The 20,131-nt window shown below is 44.6% G+C and overlaps 1 protein-coding gene and 1 long non-coding RNA gene across 4 annotated transcripts in view; one reads left to right on the top strand and one right to left on the bottom strand.

Moving 5' to 3' along the window:
• Positions 1–6,720: 6,720 nt before the first annotated feature.
• On the top strand, positions 6,721–8,848 carry LOC135902669 (uncharacterized). 2 transcript variants are annotated; one of them, XR_010564559.2, is made up of 3 exons: positions 6,970–6,985; positions 7,070–7,424; positions 8,764–8,848. It is a non-coding gene; the product is annotated as an uncharacterized lncRNA (long non-coding RNA). The 2 variants fall into 2 exon arrangements; XR_010564558.1 differs by having other exon boundaries at positions 6,721–7,424.
• A 9,104-nt stretch (positions 8,849–17,952) lies between these two features.
• The window catches only part of LOC135902670 (nose resistant to fluoxetine protein 6-like), a 75,426-nt gene continuing 73,247 nt past the window's right edge, over positions 17,953–20,131 (bottom strand). For both annotated transcript variants that reach the window (XM_065432884.2, XM_065432885.2), the window contains one exon: positions 17,953–18,843. In XM_065432884.2, the coding sequence (XP_065288956.1) occupies positions 18,559–18,843 (285 nt within the window). In that variant the 3' untranslated portion in view covers positions 17,953–18,558. The remainder of the gene's footprint in view (positions 18,844–20,131) is intronic.

The raw sequence follows: 20,131 nt of genomic DNA, 5'->3' as shown, positions 1-20,131 counted from the left end.
CCCAGCAATCGCGTCCACCGCTACGAGATCGGCTTGCCAGCGTTCTTCGGAAAGGCTCTGCCGTTGACTCCACGCTCATTGGACTCGCTGCTGCTGCGCGGCCATGCGTATGCCATCATTTGTTTTCTTTTAAACTCTGTTTAGTTGACCACCGTTAAGTGTCTTTGTGTAGTGTTAATTTCTATATCCACTGTTATTTATTTATTCATTTACCTCACAGGCTCCCGAAGGAGTATTGCGTGAGGGGAGGATACAGGGAATTACCAAAAAAAGGAGTAAAAAGAAATTATACATTGTTAGCGAGTAAACATGAAAGAACAAATATCTAACAATATAAATAACGGGATAAATGAAACAAACGACTGTGTGAAGTAACAAAAGAAAGTTGCAAGAAATTATACAAATGGTAGCAGGTGAAGGGGAAAGAACAAGTCTGTAATAGTGTTAAAGCAATTCAAAACAAACATTCAAACAAAACAAAAAGAAAAACCTCTACAACTTCGCTACAAGTATTTACTTAGGTGCGCAGTATGGTTTAGTTGTGACGAATTATGGAAATAATATGCATAAGCGTGCTTTGAAGGATACTGGGTCAACTGTTCATTGTATTTCTTATGTCTTCATCATCGATCTAGATTAAGTGCATGTGTGTTAGTGTTCTTGTGTTTTTTGTGTTTGGTTTAAATGGTGTGTCGTTGTCAGTCTATAAATATTTTTTTTCTCTTTCAATCTACACTAAACACGCGAATGAGGCGGAGCAAACCGCGATAGCCTTGGTTCTTCAAGCCGCAAAAGGCCCGACGAGCATTTTCTCCGACTCGCGCACGGCGGTCAGGGCTTTCTCGTCAGCTCTAGTTTCTAAACACGCAGTTAGCATCGGCAACAGATCCTTTCATATTACTACGGGCGAAGAAACTGGAGGTCATAGCATAGTGAACTAGGGTGGTTGCTTGGGCTAGTTGGTAATTCATGATCAAAAATAACGTACAGCGCAAAGGACAAGGACAGCGATGTCGTCTATCGCTGTCCTTGTCCTTTGCGCTGTACGTTATTTTTGGTCATAGCATAGCGTGGTTCCCGGCCCACGTGAACGATATAACTAAGCAAGCGGGTTGCAACACTAACGAGTGGGCCAAATGCCTGGCGCATAAATTCACGAACCGCGCCCGAGCTAACCGTCCGGCTCTCCCACAGGATTGCCCCTTCAAAGATCCTCTTACCGCCTATCACGAAATTATGTCGCATTACAGACAGAGCAGGAGGAAATTCCCTCCCCCCAGCCTGAAACTGAACAGGGCTCAGGCCATTACTTTAAGGCTCCTACAGGTGAGCAGGCGAGATCATGACAGTATTGAATTAAGAGGTAAGACACTTGAAATCACTTTAATCATCACTTCATTAACGCTGCCATTCATTCTGACAACTCCCTTCGCCCAGCAACTTCGAGAACAACAAATGCTGCTACTATACCGCTAGGTTTGACTTCCAGCCTACCTTCGAATATGAAGTGCGTAGCACATTTAATTCATTAAACAACCAGTAAGGCCTCAGACATCAATAACTTACAATTATGACCCACTAAGCACTGCATACCTTTCATTTCCCCTGCTCTCGCTCATATATTCAGTTTAACGCTTCAATCGGGCGTCTTTCTGCAAGCAGTGAAGTACGCTAAAGTTTAATAATAATAATAATATTTGGGGTTTTACGTGCCAAAACCACTTTCTGATTATGAGGCACGCCGTAGTGGAGGACTCCGGAAATTTTGACCACCTGGGGTTCTTTAACGTGCACCTAAATCTAAGCACACGGGTGTTTTCGCATTTCGCCCCCATCGAAATGCGGCCGCCGTGGCCGGGATTCGATCCCGCGACCTCGTGCTCAGCAGCCCAACACCATAGCCACTGAGCAACCACGGCGGGTTTCGCTAAAGTTTCGGCAATCTTGAAAGGCGGTAGTCCTAATGACCTAAACAACTATAGGCAAATTTCGTTGCTTCCTTTATTTTTGAAGGGCCTTGAGAAAATTATACACTATCGTATGACAAATTTCTTTGATAAATTTGGTGGTATAACTAATGCGCAACATGGATTTAGGAAACACATATCAACAGAAACAGTCCTACTGTCGATAAAGGAAAATATAATAAAAACATAGAAAGGAGTATCTACACTCTTGCACTATTTATAGACTTTAGTACACCATTTGACTGCCTCAGCCATACCATCTTATTAGATAAACTGGAGTGTTACGGAACACGTGGTAGCTGTTTATCTCTATTTAGATCTTATCTAAGTGGCAGATTCCGGAGCCTGTACGCAAACGGTCTCATGTCTTCTTTCGTAACGAACAGATTTGGCGTACCACAAGGAAGCATACTAGGACCGCTTTTGTATAATGTCTACATCAATGATATTGTAAAACTTGATACTAAACCAATTCATTTTATACGCTGATGGCAGCACTGTTATGTTATCTGGAAATGATATGCAAAATATAACAGTAGAATGTAATGAACTGCTAGAAGGATTGTTTATCTAGTGCTAGCTAAATCAAATTATTATAATGTGACTAAAACTAAGATAATCATTTTTTGCTCCAAGAATAAACTACTCGTGTTAAACAATATCATCACATTTGAGGGTAAAAACGTAGAAATAGTTGACAGTCATGAAATTCTTGGAGTTTATTCATCGCCGCACCTACCTTGGGACATGCACGTAAATGATCTCTGTGAAAAGCTTTCTTCCGTCACAGGGGTTGTATCACGATGTCGTAATATAGTTCCTATAAGAGCCAAAGTGCGTATTTTTAATGCAATATTTAACGCACACTTATACTATTGCGATTTAGTGTGGTGTAAAACCACCAAAACTAACATACATAGAGTTCTTATGTTACAGAAGGAGATAATTCGATATCTTGGAAATACAGGTTACTGTTCAAACACCATAGAGGTGTTCCCTAAGTATACCATTATTAGAATTGATAACCTATACACTTTTCGTTTAATACATACTGCACTATATTCTACAGAATTTGCTAGGAGCTAAATAATACAATTAGCCTCCTTAGAGCGTCGTCACATAAATGCGAATAGAAAAATCCCGAGATATGGTTAATTCCATACTTCAGAACATTGTATAAACATCACTCGTTAATATATAGCCTATCATTCACTTCGAACAAATACAAGCATATTGAGAATTTCAGTAGGAAAGAACTCCGCTCGTACTTTGTTCACTTGTAACATACACGACGTGATTATTATGATTTTGCCTTTGTGTATCTTTACGAGTGTATACAGTTCAACGTGTTTAGTTCTCTCATGAAATGTTAATCTTCTAAAGTTATCCTCATGCTGCGTTGTGTAGCTGGTGCTAGATTATTTTGTATATCTAGTATTAGTATGGTAGTCTTGTGTGAAAGTCATTGTGCTAAAACCATTTCAAACGCCGCTAACTTGCCATGATGGAAATTATGTTTCGGTATTTCCGTTCACCAAGAATTCCAGCTATCACTGGAAGTATATGTGAACTATTGTAAATGTACACGCACTGTTTGCTGTACTACTGCCTTGTCTGGTCCGTTGGGTCACATCAAGCTACGAATGTAGCTTTTAACCCAAAGTGGCCATCCAGCATCTAAATTGGAAACTAAAATTGATTTGATTGTCGATATAAACATTCGCACACAGTCACCGAGCCGGCCCTTATCTTGTGTAGCTGTGCTCTACGGCCTTTTCACTCCGATCTATGACGTCATGTTATCTGGCCCGACTGTCATAGAATCTAATGGGAATGCTGCCGAGTAGGCAACAGTGAATTTTAAGTCACCGCTTTTATCACGCCAACCTTGTCAATGGAAATTTCGGGCCAGGTAGCGTGATGTCATGGATTGGAATAAACAGGTCTTGTGCTATCTAGGTGGTGTTGGCTAATCACGCGCTTCTCATTCTTGCTCTACTTTTTTCGCGCATGCTCATGGGGTTGCGCCGGAGGAGTTTTCGGCGTACAGATGACCGACAAAAAGATGGATGGACGGACGAATCGGCTAGTCATATACAGCTTCACTGTAATAATAGTACAAACGCGCTTACTTCTAAGATCGGCTACCGTATGCGTATGAGCCACGTATTCAGGTGACATGGTGCACTGTTTTTTTTTTTCTGTCTTCGTGAATGCAGACAACACACACACAGTTCAGACAGGTATTTTGCAGCATAGAGTGACGTTAAAGCGGAAGACGTGCTTTCACTCCGCTGCCGTTTATTCTGTGGACCCGGAAGTACCATACCAGACTGTGACGAAATCCGTCGCTGCTGGCGCTGCTTATCGGTGAACCAGAGGCTAAAGCGCGGCTAAAGGGCACAGGTCTCCGAACCGGAAAAGGTTGGTCACAGAATGGAGGAAGAGGTCAAGGAAGTTTGCAACCAAATACAGGGTAATAGAAAGGGGAAATTGGCAACGAGTAGCCGTAAACAATAAAGCCAGAGAAACAGGGACAGTGACTTCGATCTAAAGAATGTAAACAAAAAAGACCACGAAGATTTACAAGAACAGAAAATAAGAAATATAAATATATATATAATTATATATATTTTTATAATTATAATTAGAATACGTGTGGTGTTGCTTTACATGCATGGACTGTCACATAGAATAAAAAAGATAGCCCAATGCCGCGACGTTCAAGTACTGTTCTCCGCTCCGCAAAAACAAAGTCATGTGCAAGAGGGTGAACGCAGGATCCAAAGAGGGCAATACAAGTGCTACATTCTGCAGACTAAGCGCGTGAAAAAGTATGTGGAATGCGCTAGTTCAGTGGTTTACCAAATCCCACTAGATTGCGGGAAAGTGCACATGGGCAAACTGAACGTTGTCTAAATGATAGGTTACGGGAGTACAAACACACGTGCCAGCTTCTGACAGCACCTAGCAACTTGGCTGCACACTGCAAACAATGTAAATGCTCTCCGCTATTAGAAAGCACCACAGTCATTGGCACATCAACAACAAAAACGGAGCGAGAAATATGGGAGGCACTTGCGATAGCTAAAGAAAAAGAGATGTGCCTAAGCACTCCGTCCTTTTCTAGAACTATGCCGTATGTGCATATATGCAATAAGTGAACTTCTATGCACATTAAACTAGCTTGATGTTTTTAACATGCACGTGAAAAGGCCTCTAATATTTTTGTGTTCTTGTCTAAATAATTAACACAAATTACATAACTTTAAGATGAACTTGCGGTCATTATACATCAACACAAGGCTTGCAAAGCACCTTTGAAAATATTGCCTGTGTTTGCAATGCACTACTTCTTGTACAACTTTCTTTCGTTCACCTTAAGAGAAAGATTGCAGATCTTCTATGGTCTGTGCAGCCTGCTGAACCAAATGAACTCCAGGCATAATGTGCCTGTCACACAAATGTGATGACTCTTCATCTTCGTATGGCTGCTAAGGTCCTTCTACTGCGGCTGCCATTAAAGAAGCTTCGGTTGCATGACACTTTGTGATAGCAATAAGCTACATGCTGCAGAATAGTGAAGCCGAGAAATCTTCTATTAAAGTATTGCAGGTCTTTTTTGAAGAAGAGCTACATTAACGCTAGCGGTTCGCAAATTGCTAACATGTTTTAAAGTGTGCCGTCATAGCCATGTAGTGCATATAGATGCACCTAGGACTGTGTGTTAGCTAGTTGGTTGGCTATGATGAATCCATAAATCAATCAGCCATGTATTTTGACTTTATTTCAAACGCCCTCCGGTTTCTGCAAGATGTGCATTTGTGCGCTTCGTCTTTATTTTAAGTTTTTATTCTTAACCGAAAACTTCTGGATGCAGCTGAGCTTCTTTTACTAGAACTTTCTATTCCTATCGCTTTTTCTTTCCAGCATACGAACCATATATCTTCTTCGTTCCCGTTTTCGCGTTAAACTAGGCCCAGAACAGTAAACACCCGCATACACCTGCAAACTCTCTTCCAAGTTTGTCACCTTTACTTCTGCATGAAATGACACTAGTAGCCTTTCATGCTCTCGCTATAATACAAGAAGCTTATACCTCTTTGTTTTCTGTCTCTCTTTTCTTGAACGATTACACTTCCCAGCGAAATTATTAACGCTGAATGAGAGGGGACCAGTTTTGTGGCGGCTTGCTGCAAGAGTGTCGCGATACTGAGTTAGCTTTCTTTTTGCGAACCACAAATTTTAGCTATTCGATGAAATTGGGAAAGATGCAAGCGCAGGGGACGTTGAATCCGAAGCAGAGGGCTTGTTTTGTGCCTACTAGGACTTCGATGGCTGCTATGCGCAATCGTCACTTATTCCGCAGGTTCCATAGCAGCGAAGATAGCAGGGCGCATGCCAGTGCGGGGCGACCGCTTTATCTTCCTGTCTATTCGGTCAAACCCGACGCGCGCATGCATATGTGTGGGTGCGTTTGCGTGAGTGTGTGAATGCACGTGAATTCATAGTTGAAAAAAAAATTCTGGGGCTTTATGTGCCAAAAGCACGATTTGATTGTGAGGCACAATGCAGTGGGGGGGCTCCGGAAATTTAGATTGCCTGAGGTTCTTTAACACGCACCTAAATCTATGTACACGGGTGCTTTCGCATTTTTCCCCCTTGGAAATGGGGCCGTCATTACCGGGATTCCATCCCGCGGCCTCAGGCTTAGCAGCTCAACACTGTAGCCACTAAGCAGCCACGGTGGCTATACTTGCAAGCAAAATAACGATTGCTTCCTGGCATGAAATTGCCAGCTAAGGCAAACAAGGGATGTGGATGCCTACATAAACTGTACTTAGCGTGTAAAGGCACGCGATAAGAATATAGATATGCGACATCAGGTGCATTTTGTTGCGACCGCTGGCCACCGCCAAAAAAATGTCGTCCCTTTGCTATAATATTAACAGCTCACCACCATGCATGCTGTCATCACTGAAAAGGATGACCTTGACTCACTCCAATCAGAGGGCTGGGTGAGTACACGTGAAAAAGCTTCCTTACGTCAGCGGCACCTGTAGTCGAGCTTCGAAACGAGTGGACGAAATCCCCTTTCTTAGGCGCTGAAGGAACAAAGTACGAAGGAAGACATAAAGACGCGTTGCCCAGCATTCCGATCACTCGCAACTTTCTCAGCTGGCTGAAGGCTGCCTGGAAGTTCTTCAACTCGTCTGTCCTAAAGCCCCGTCTCCGAGCCTACCGCGACGACGCCACGATGCAGCCATTTTCTGCCGTCGCCATGAAGCTCTTCTTGTTCGCCGCCATATTGGCTGCAATGCTGTTGCTTGTCCAAGGGCAAACTCTTGACTACATACGCGGTGGCGGAGGGGGAGGTCCCAAACACACTTGAGTCTGCTGATGGCACCCTCCGATTTTACAAGGCTCAACCGACAACACTGACATGGACGACACAAGGTGAGCGCGAACCAGCTAGAATACTTATTTAAATATGCGTAGTAGGTCTCATCACCATTTGCTATACAGCAGAAATTCGACTTTTACGGGAGCACATTTCCCCGTCTACGTAACAGTCCCCAGTCTCGTGTAAGCTCGACTGGCGGCATGCGTTTTCGCTTCACAGCATCGAACACAAGAGAGATATAAATAGTTATCTGTACGCAGCAGGCATGACGCCGACTCCGATGGAACTTTGCGAGAGCAAGCCTATGCTATCCTTCTGCAAGTATTTCAGCATGACGACTAGTTTCCTGAATTCCATGTAGCATAAAAAAGTCACGCTTCATTGTTTGCATGCACCTTCGCTATTTAATTGGATATTTTAAGGGATCAGTCAAACAGTTGCGGCAATAGACTATTCTGGAATGGTGTAGCTGTGCTTATTGCCCCCAAGAGCTACTTCTGCGACTGCAGATGTTGCTTTAGCGGCCCCAGGCTAATGGCGATTTTATGCTTTGAATTCTTCTTTATTGTAAAATATCAAGTTGCAAGTTATAATGACGTACATACTCATGGCTGGCCCGTCGCTGAAGACCCTGTCCCTGGTAGTATTGACGCCGGCACAGTAGCGAGGGTGGCCAATGCGTGCCGCGAAGCGGCATACTTTGGCCACGTTTGTGTTACGTGCCCCCCAGCAATACGGGCGAACAACTGATAAGTTGCTGCCCATTGGCCATTTTCAGCGGCGTTTCTCGTCGCTGAAACGTCGGGTGCACAAGAATTTTTGGTTTGCGGATATGACGACGTGCTCCCAGCATTACGCTTTGGGAAATATCCTTTCTTTTTCTCGCCTAAAGAGATACTGTGGTTAAAATCATGCGTACTAGTTTTAGCTACCGAGAATACCTTCGATACCAAATTACACTGCAATGCGCCAGTAACCGTGTCACATATGTGCGTTGAAAGCTCTTGATGCACGCTGTAGAGTCATTGCATCATTTAGGTAAACAAAAAAGTTTAGTGTGAGAACGGGAACAAAGGATCAAATTGCATGGGCCCGTTTCTGCCTATCGACACTGCTACGCGAGAAACAACTGGCACTGCAAGCCTGATAACCTACCATGTATAAAAAGGCCGGCCGCCATTACTATAAAGAAATTCGCTACATCAGTAAGCGTGCCCAGGCATCCAGGACGTGAACGCCCGAGAACTTCGGGTCAAGAGCGCACAGGGAAAAAAATCGTGCTTCTGTATTAAGTGAAATTTGCGCGTACGGATTTCATTTATGTCGGCAGGATGTTCCTTTGGTAATTGATGTGTTATGAGTAAAACGGTGTATTTTCTTTTTTTTTTACAGGTCATTCCACTTGGCTGAGCACTACAACGATGTCGTATGCATCTTCGTGAGCATTCAATAAAGCACTGCAACGCTGCAAAAAAAAGCTGGCTTCTACGTCTTCTCAAGCTTCTTTGGTAACCTCCAAGTTTGTACCCCATATGTTAGTAACGGTAGAAAGCAATGATTAACAGTAAGCTCCATGGTCATGATTTAGTAATGCCTGCCGTAAGCTCTCCAACTAAGTGTTTATTTTATAAATTTCCTTGACAAGAGGCCCCTGCAAGTAATTAACCTAGATAAACGTATTTCTGCGCAGATTCTAGAGGCTGACTGCCGATCATGACATTTCCTTCTCTCGCCAGGCTGTGGAACATTACTTTTCTCTTCTGCATACTAACCTTCAATCAGATTCTTGCACTTTCATCACTAAGGTCCTCAAACGTTCGTTGCAAATAGTCTGCAGCGTTGCTTAGTACGCCAATGTCATCGACAAACCTTAACTTGGTGGGCTATTTACTGTTAGCCCTCACTTCTAACCATTCCTAGTCTAACAGCTTGCACACCTTTAAGTATTCAGTGATAGCGTTGTAAACATTTGGCATTGATCATGCGAAGCCTTTTGCAGATGTCTGGCTATGCAAAGTCGGCGTGTTAGTGTCATCCATTCGAAATCAGCATTCGTGAGAAACTTCATTTTTGACCGCTTTTCGGAGTCGGTGAGCTGCTGCCTAGATGCCCCGATCTAATCATTCCGGCTACCTGATTCAAGCGCAGCTAGCGCGCGTTTCATGTATAGCCAATATAAACGCGTAAACTGCCAATGTTCATTTACCATATACTGCAAGCATACTCTGCACTACTACTCCCGTAAAATTAGGGTGTAAATTAGAAAGACTGGGGCGTTCGAAGGGTGTTTACAAGGGCGAAAAGATAAATACACCTGCATTACACCCATACGGGTACGAAAATTTTAAGAGTGTAGCGGGACGAGGCTTACGGGGCGGGAACGTTCCATTTGTGATGCGCTGGTCTGTATTATGCTTGCTTGAGTAGGTGGTGACGAATCGGCCAACGAATGTTCCTCGCAAAGACAGATGAAAGCTTCGCCTAAACTGGTTCTCACAGTGCTTGGGATATATACGTACGTACGTACATACATACATACATACATACATATTACATACAAATAAATAAAAAATACATACATACATACACATTACATACAAATAAATAAAAAATACATACCTACATACACATCATATAAAAATAAAGATACGTACATACATGCATACACACGCGCGTGCGTCCGAGCGCATGCGCACGCACGCTTCAAACAATGTTGCGGGTTACCGAAGCGTTGACGACAGGAGAGGCAAATAAAAACAAATTGGGATACTTTAGATTTACGTTATAGGGTCCCTTGTTTCAGTCCTCGGTGAATTTCCACAACTTCATTGCATTTCCTGCCTTCCCATACAACTTGTACTCGGCTGCCCCCTATATCCCCTTTTGCTGCTTAATGAAGTCCTCATCTATGTTCTCGTTCTTGAGAATATTCCATTGCAATATCCCTATCTACGCTGTCATAAGCTCTCTTAATATCTAGAGAAGTTTGAATGGAGCCTTCTCGGGTGTGACGTCAGCTCGGGGACTTCCTGCCGTGGCGCGCGCCATCTGCGTAGGCTGCTTGACACGGTTGGTCAACCTGCCATCCTTAATTCTTTAAAAAGTCGTGAGTCTACAGTCATGCAATAAAGTTCGGAATATTTTAGACCACTATTCACTGCGAGGTTGAGTGAAGTTACCACCTGACGGACCGTCGGAATTAAGTTTAATGTGGATCGTCGTCTGCTAGCCACCAGTGCGTACAAGTGCGTGTGCGGAGTAAATATCTTGTAAAAATATTTTTTTCTTGGCTGGGACGCACTTGCTATAGCTTGGCTGCCCTTTTTGACGATGACCTGCAGAACTGGGCTTGCGCTGCTATATTTTAAGTGTAATAAATTCCGAGTTTGCCTTTGTCCAGCGCACCCTGCGTGGTCGGTAGCATGCTTTAATTTTGGCACACCACTATGGAGTTCATCATGTCAGTATTTGCACTCGCATTTACATATCCTACAAGCGTGTCTTGTGTGTCGTCGGTGCAACTGAGGCGGGTGATCGGTGCCGTTTTCTGGCGAGGGACCCGGTGATGGAGACGGCCAAGTGGCTTCTTGTCCGCGAGTCGTACTCGATGCGACAGAGGGACAAGAGTTGTCGTGGTGGTGGGAGTAAGTACTGCGCATCCCATGTAGTGAGCTAACGCAGTAGCGGTGGACAATGTTGAAAGCTTGAGTGTGCGATAAGAACGGCGCTCATGCGCCAGCTCATCCATCGGGCTGAGTTGGAACTGTGTAAATTCGGAGGAGCAGGAGTTATGCATGTCAGCCCCGTCATAGCCCACAAAGCCTCCCGATTAATGAATGCAAAACGTACCCATTCTACCATCGTGATATGGTGGAACTGAGCTTAGCACAAGCAGCGTAGCTGGAATACAGACTTGACAAGGTGGCGTGCTATTGCGGCGCATGCTGTACGCCCGACTTTCTGGCAATCTGACGTATCAGGTGTATCGTCTCTGCAGCACGCTGCTTCGCGTTCTTGACTCACGGGGACGCAGAACCAGTCTGAGAGATTTAGAGGCCCAGCACACGAAGAGTTGAGACCTCCTGTATAGGTTTCTGACTCAAGGACAGGCGAATGGCCGTTCTGAAAGCAGACGGCGCCCATACTTGTTTGCTACAGCCACGTGTGCTGCTTTGTCCTTCGATGTTTCTAATCCTATATGGCCACACCAGCCATTACCCACACATGAGACACGCGTCCCAATTCCATGAAATTACACGTTGCCTTCCATCGAGTCGACCACTTGCGTGTCGACTGTGTTACAATCACGCGCAGCTTTCCGTGCGAGCATGTCGCTGTTTAATTCTAAGTATATATGTTCCTATGCACTTAAATTACGTGCCTACAACTCGCACTAATTTTGCGGAGGCAGAACAGGCAATCGGTGTTGCCCGCAATGTTTTTGCGTCCTCCTTTCTTTTGTAACCCGTCCTTAGCCGATAATGATCAGAACAAGACGTCACCGGAAGGTTAAGTCACCGAAGTCAAACATTCAATTTTCTGTCACCCTGTGCGCACTTGAATACTTTTCTTAAGTGAAAATATTTATACATGCCACAAGGTTACTGGGCTTTTTTTTTAAAATCTGGCGCCGATCCCTGCCTTTCGTCTTTGTTTTTGCTGGTTTACGGGGCATGCGCGTAGATAACCATGGCGTTTTATTGTTGTTTATTTGTTTCCTGTTGCATACTTGACGACTGAATGACTACAAAGCGACGCCGTCCGTGACTATTTGCTGCCCGCTATGCCGCACCACACGGTCCGTACACTTTATACGCGGAAACTGACCGCGAACTTAAGCTAAATCATCAGAACGACAGTGGTGAGCGTTCCTCTTAAAAGAACAGCTCTTCGTTATGCGAAATATCAGACAGCGAAGTATCATCGTTGCCGTGTCATCATCATCGTCATGCCACCGTATTCGTCGTAGTCATTTTGGTGCCTTCGTCGTCGTGCCACAATCGTCGTCAGTATCGTGACGTTAACTGCTTTGCACGCTAAATTACTTCAGTGTACCAAAGGTGTCTAACCATGTAGATTTTCGTTTTAATGCGTCCTTTGTAAATCCTTGCGAGATTATAGCAGCGAAACACATGACACGCGCGTTACCGTTCATTAAACATAATATTTTTTTTAATGTGCTTCGTCGGTCGTCGCATCAGCACTGCTGAATGATGCGATCATTAATATGGTTACGAGGTGTTTATACAGGACGGTGCGCGCAAGAGAGACGAAGAAGCGGTAGACTCTCTGCTGGAGAGAGATAGAGAGAGAGAGATAGAGAGAGAAATAACATTTATTAATGCCAAAGGAACAAAGGCACCAGTGTGGGCCTCCTGGTAGGCTCATGCCTCCTGGCCTAGCACGTTATTGATGTGCAATGCCAGAAGCAACGACTAGCGTTTTGACAACTTTCGTGGGGGAGTGGTCAACTCTTCACGGCTGCGGGGACGCTGGGAGGCCAGTAGTCTCGAAAGTATTGTTTTTCCCAGAGTGGAATTGGCGGGGCACTCCCACAAGTGGGAGTGTTTATTTGATGGGTAGGCCCTGCAGTGTTTGGCGGAGCCGGGTCACTTAATATAACGCGTATAGGGTGGTGTGAGTATTGTGCGTGTTTTTGCTTTTCGTATGATTGAGGCATCTTCTCTCGAATTCGACTAGGGGCGCTATAACCTAAAGCTATTCCAAACTTTTATATTCCAATTCTGCAATCAGCCCTGCACACTTGTTAAACATTTTCGGGCCAACACCCTTCGCCTGTCTGTTATGCGACGTCACGAAAACACCGAAAACAACCCATCTGATATGATGTGCACACTCTGAGTATGTGGGATTAGACCAAACGAAAGAAACGTAATTACTTCTGATTCGAGGCCTTTTTCGCCATTAGATCTCTGCTATTGGTCAAAAGTTGTAGGACCGCGCCCACTTCGCCTGTCTGTCACGCGACGTCACAAAACCGCAAAAACTTACCACGTCAAAGTGACGTGTACGCGTTAAAGATGCATTATAATGTGCCTAACAAAGCTAATTTTTTTGTTAATAGCCGGAGTCTGCCTCGTTCCGAAAGGAATAGAAGATGGCTGGCTGGCGATTACTCTGGCAATGGCAACTCAGAGCTGCCGAGGAGTATGGATTTATTTGTGTTTAATAAATATTTTTTTTTGCTTGGCAGTACAACGTTATCGAGCCCTTTCGGCACGTATACGACATCGCTCTACCGACTATTCTTTGCTTAGGATCCATTTTAGTGGCATTCTTAGCCTTCCGTTGACGCCACCGAGATTTTCGGCCAGCCACCGCAAGCTAAGGGGAAGCGGACCAATCGCAGACGCCGGCATGCACCACCCTCCTTATCCGGTTATCTACTTTCACTGCGCTAGCTCGGCCCTTTCAAAAACCCTCTCCACTTGAACGGTATCCTCGCCTCTTCTCAGCAAATTAGATAGGAAAAACCGCGCAATTTAGGCAAAGCTATTCACTTTGAAAGCAAATAAAAGTGTCCTATAAACGAAGAGCGTATTTGATTGGGCTTTGCAAACAACGCTGCAGATTACCACCCGATGCTTGCGTCGATGGTTACGTAAATTTGACGTCAGGAGATCGGAATAAAAGAAGCTTGGAATAGTTTTACGTTATAGGGCCCTAGGTTGGTCTCTTGATAAATATCGAGACTTCAAAGTATGCAGCCTTTCGTTCCGCTGCACCTTCATATTTTTTGTCAGGTTGTAGTGTCTTCGACAGGCCACAGGTTAGCAGGTCCCGAATTCTCTGCACGGGAGAGCTAGTGTGCTCCTAAATTTCCTCGCAGTCCTTGATGGCCTAATCCATTGTATACGTACGTGTAGAAGGAGGTGGGCATGCATGTACAAGGGGAGTTTTGTGCGTATAGGTAAAGTCATCATCCGGCATCCGATTACAATCGTGCCAGATGCATGTGTCATTTCCCTTATGGCAAGCATTATCACCGCCAATTCCGCGTCTTGAGGCGTGGAGGTTTTAAAGTATTTTTGAGTCGCGAGTTTGCGCCCGTCCATGTCCTTACTCGTCCGTGTCTTTTTTAGCGCAATTCCCTTCTTTAAGTATGTACGACCGACTCGCCCAACAACGTGCTCTCCTGAATAAGTTTTAGCTGTGGGCGCTGTTAGCTGTGTGCCACCCTGGCGCGTCTTCTGGTAACCTTTAGATGTAAATATAGCTATATATACGCTAGTGGCATGCGCTTCCTCATCGTGACGCAACTATATTAACCCAAAGAAATAGACACTAAAAGCATCCTGTGTAAAGAGAAAACAAATGCCTGTGGCTTTTCCTTCCGTCATATCGAGTCGTTTACATGATCCACAGTTTACATTTCCGCCGCGCCTTTACTTCGGTATAGATGCCAATGTGACCAAAAGCGACTGCTTGTCCTCCTTTTATCAGTGATCATGTAGATCCCCCACCACCGCCGAAGGCTTTCACGGCCAATGTTAAATGCTACGGAGTATATTACGGTATTACTAACACGCCTGCCTCCCGACGGGAGGCAGGCGTGTTAGTTATACCGTAATATACTCCGTAGCATTTAAGATTGGCCGTGAATATATATATATATATATATATATATATATATATATATATATATATATATATATATATATATATATATATATATATATATATATATATGGTAACGCTCCCAACAACGGATCCATCACTGCCGCAGCTTCGTCGAAGCCGTCGACTTGCCGGCCTCCCGCCATCAGCCGTGACCATCTTCGACATGCCAGAAGAAGGAGCCACTCCGAGGGCAGCGCCTAGCAGTCCACTGCCATACTACCGAGTTCCACCCACCTTCGGAGGCAAAGCGGGGGAAGATGCCGACGGGTGGCTCGTCCACTACAAACGAGTGAGCAAATCCAACGGGTGGGATGCAACCGCTCAGCTCACCAATGTGGTGTTCTCCCTGACCGATACCGCCCTCGTGTGGTATGAGAACCACGAGGACGCGCTTACGACGTGGGAACATTTTGTGGACGAGCTAAAGGCTTGTTTTGGGGACTCAGTCGCCAGAAAGAAGCGTGCGGAGCAGACACTGTCCCAACGGGCGCAGCTACCAGGTGAGACATGCACAACATATATCGAAGAAGTATTAAAGCTCTGCAAGGTGGTCAGTCCTCGCATGTCAGAAGAAGATCAAGTCGGACATTTGCTGAAAGGAGTGGCTGAGGATGTATACAATTTTCTAATTGGAAAGGAGAGCCTCAATTCTGTGTCTGACGTCATTCGGCACTGCAGAACTTTTGAAACGCTCAAGATGCGTCGGATTGCTCCAAAGTTTGGTCGATTGGCAAACGTGACGACGGTTGCCAGTGTGGACACGAGTCCTTGCCTCGTCCTCTTCTTCCTTCCTCCACCCGGAGTTATATATATATATATATATATATATATATATATATATATATATATATATATATATATATATATATATATATATATATATATATATATATATATATATATATATATATATATATATCTACCACCCTCGTGGAGTTCACTACCGCTCCATAGTTCAATACCGCCCACTGGAGTTCTTGTGGCTGTCACAGCTGTAAAAGTACGCGGGCCCGTTCTTCCTTTTAGAGTGGCCGTGCCAGTTATTTATATATATATATATATATATATATATATATATATATATATATATATATATATATATATATATATATATATATATATATATATAACTGGCACGGCCACTCTAAAAGGAAGAACGGGCCCGCGTACTTTTACAGCTGTGACAGCCACAAGAACTCCAGTTCCTGGGATGACCTTAAAATCTATTGGTATTGGTAGCTGCATCTACAAATGAATGTGGCAGTGGCAGTTTGTGCATGTTGATAAATGAAGATGACACGACGCCTCGCAGCGTTTGCAGGGAAGTTCTATGTGGGGGCGTACCAAGCGGAAGGCTTTCTTTCATACGAGCATATCACGTATTTGCTCCGATGAATGCGTTAAATACTCAATGAACACCCAGCTCCCCACTTGTGGCATCTTGTATGGCGCTCGGCGCACAATAGAAGTCTGCTTCATGCTAGGCTGTAGAGAGCCATCTATTCGGAGATTCCTGTAGTCATGAGACCTTGAAAGATCACCTAAGAAGTGCGCTGTTTTTGCTTTTGCAAAGAGTGGCGTCAAGTGTTGGAAGTTTAAGGTTGTGGGCAATCCCATGCTATACATTGAGGGACAAATTATTAGGCATCATAACCTACAAAATTGTCATCAGGTCACCGCATGCGCGGAATCGAAAGCAGAATAGCTAATGGCACCCAAGTACCCAGCGTGCTTGTCCTCATTCTGAGAATGGCGACACCACGACTTCCAAGGCAACATTTGGCAGTCGAGGGCTGTTTTCTGTATATACAATAAAACCGCGCTGTTGTGCCGTGTGGTGTCAGCGTTCGGGCTTATTTCTGCACTAAATCATATTACAAAAGCGAGTGCTGTTTCAGCACAAAACTGTGAACAGCGTGCACATGCTGCAGCATATTTGGATTCGCACGGCGGAGGAATGCATTTTCGTTTTTCTCCGGAAATCAAGATTTTGTGGGAAGGTGGTGTTCGAAAAAACGAGTATGTCTACAAACTAGAAAATAAAAGTCAACACGCCTGCTTTGCCTGCTGTTTCCACTCCTCATGACTTAAACAGCTCTCACGTGAAGGACTACACGTGCAAGCGTGAGATAAACCGAGCTTGTCGCTGAATTTTGAGTAACCGTAGTGTATAATGCAGGCTGGTCGCACAACCGTAAGTGAGTGGAGAACAGCCTGTGCACTGTTATAGACTGCGTTCGTAAATTTATTCCATGTAAGGACGTATGCTTCCACAGAAGAAGTCAGCGATGTAGAGAGGAATGAAGCTGATGTGGCTTTCGTTAAAGTGTGAAAAAAAAAGTGGGAAACATTTTGGCGTTAACTGGCGTCTTGTCAATGTTTATTACATCTATTAAGCTCCTCGATGTGTTCCTAGAAGCTTCGAATAGTGCAAGGTTTCTGAAAGAGTGGCCATAAATACAATGTGAAATGGGAATGAGGCCGACGGTCACGTTTAACATGGCGGTCCACGAAGTACAAGAAGCTGTTTCACTGTAATGACGGCGACACAGATGGTACACTTATTTTTTTAGCAAGCACGTACTCACTATAATATGCGCGTACCTATATCGCTGTAATAGGTCCCCACAAGTTGAACAATGCTACATAATTTTTTCATGGGCATTACTAATTTTTTTTTGCTACCTTAATATGAAAGTATCTGGTAGGGAGATGAATGGGCATTTTACATCCATGCAGCATGGGATTCGCTATAGCGCAGTGTGTGTCTGCGTTCGTTTAGTAAATTACAGTGTAATATCGTCTTAACTAAATGCTTAGTAATCCTCTGTAATATTATTAGTCTTCGGAGCCACTGGATCTTCCTGGCGCTGTTTTATTATTTTTTTATCAATGCTAAGTGCATCAAAAATAACCTTTCAGAGAAAACAAAACGCAGAGTTCAAGTTCAGAAGTACGTTTATGTACAAGACGAAATGACGTACACAAAGATTTCACTGCACAAATTTTAGATGCCTTGTTAAAATCCTGTGAACTGTCCATTTCATATTACGCAGAGCATTTACGCACGCATAAGGCTAGTTGTGACACTCAAGTGCGACGAAGATAGCAATATACAAATAAAATAGGTTAGTGGAGACTCGTCAAACCACGCTCTGCGATTTTAGGCGCCACTTCACTCGGCTCTAATAAAACTTTTTTCCTTCTAACGTAGAACGTTGGTGGCAGTGAATCGCCACGTGTATACCAACCTGAACACGTGAGCATAAAGATCTACCATTCGCTTATGCCGAAGCTTAGGCGGAGGTATTGCTTTCACTCGCATGCAAGCCTGGTCAAAACAGGTTATCATGAAGTAGGCGCAGTGCATTCAAGAGTAAATTAGCCTTACAGCCCACGGACAGCTGCCAAGAGTGAACACACAACTTAAATCGGTGTGATTCGTAATGGCCGCTGCCCTTTCACAGCGTTCGTGCTTGCTAACCTTGTGCACCTATTTGGCATGTATGACTCTATGAGAGCTGGTGTGAAATAGACATCGACTGGTCAAAGATGACTCCTCTGCGTGCTTTCTTCGGTCGCACCATTCCTCATGGGTGCGGCCAAACTAGCCGGGACTTCGCACATGCTGGTGCTGGTTTGCGCGTGCTGATTCGAGGCCTTGGGAACGACCACGGTCAGGGCCGAGGTGGCAGATGAGGCATCGCGGCGAGGGTTCCCGATTCCTCCCAGCAGCGTGCGCTCGAGGGTCGCCACGGGAGCTTCGCAGAACAGGTACAGCAGGTAGGCACACAGGTACGATGCCATCACCAACGCCAGGTAGTTCATCGTCTTTAGAAAGGAGGGATGGTAAGGCTCTACACGAACGGGAGGAATTGATATGGCACACACACACGCACACACGCACGAACGAACGAACGAACGAACGAACGAACGCATGCACGAACGCACTCTGTCTTTCTCTCTCTCTCGCAAACACTCTCACTCACTCACTCACACTTTCTCGCTTTCACAAACACACATACATACACTCACTCTCCCTCTTTAACACACACACTCACTCCTTCTCTCTATCTCTAATTCGCACGCACGTGTGTGTGCGTGTTAAAGAGAGAAACAGTGAGTGTAAGTGTGTATACACTCACTCACTCTCTTTCTTTAACACACACGCAGATGCACACACTCTCTCAAACTCACTCGCTCACATTTTCTCTCTTTATCTCTCTCACAAGCACACTCTCTCACTCTCTTGCACACACACACACACACACACCACACACACACACACACACACACACACACACACACGCGCGCACACGCACACACGCACACACGCACGCACGCACGCACGCACGCACGCACACACACACACACACACACACACACGCACACACACGCACGCACACACACACACACACACACACACACACACACACACACACACACACACACACACACACACTCGTGCAGCAGCACATTTGCTTAGCAGATTCACCAGCCGTACTAACGCCTGTCTCGATTTCATTTGTTGAGAGAATCAGAGCTCCAGAACCTGTCAGAAAGGTAGAGTCCTACACACGACAAGGGAAAATACGAGCGTTGTCCAGTAAACATCCGATATAATGCAAATAATAGAGGCCTATGAAATATATGTTTGCTTTTTTGAATACTACGCAGTGAGAAGGGAACATGTAGGAGTGCTAGTCCTCCATCTTTCGTATGCCCCATTTCTATCTTCGCAATATTCTAAGATGCAAATTTCTTACGTCGCCCATGTGTTTATCCTTTCTCTTAAGATATTACCTGTACCTTTGACGTAGTTTCTTGCCGCTGTCTTGACGCGCATTAGTTGCATTTGTCTAGGAGATTCTGGATTCAGCCAGCATATAATTATGTGAGGTGGCCCAGGAACAGTGGGGAAATGCTTGGATTGTTTTATTGTCTGTCTGGAAATATAGTCCTCTGTAACGCGGCTGCAGAAATGCGAAAACGTGAAATATCATACCTAGCTGAGGCAAGGTGTGGCAGCGCCAATCCCTTAGGTACTCAATAACTTAACAACTTTGACGGTCTTGTAGGCGTTACGTGAATGTGTTGCAGAATGGCGAAATGACAGGAC

This window comes from Dermacentor albipictus, chromosome 1, assembly GCF_038994185.2.
Source record: "Dermacentor albipictus isolate Rhodes 1998 colony chromosome 1, USDA_Dalb.pri_finalv2, whole genome shotgun sequence".
NCBI classification, from domain to species: Eukaryota; Metazoa; Arthropoda; class Arachnida; order Ixodida; family Ixodidae; genus Dermacentor; species Dermacentor albipictus.
This window is presented reverse-complemented; position numbering and strand designations above follow the sequence as displayed.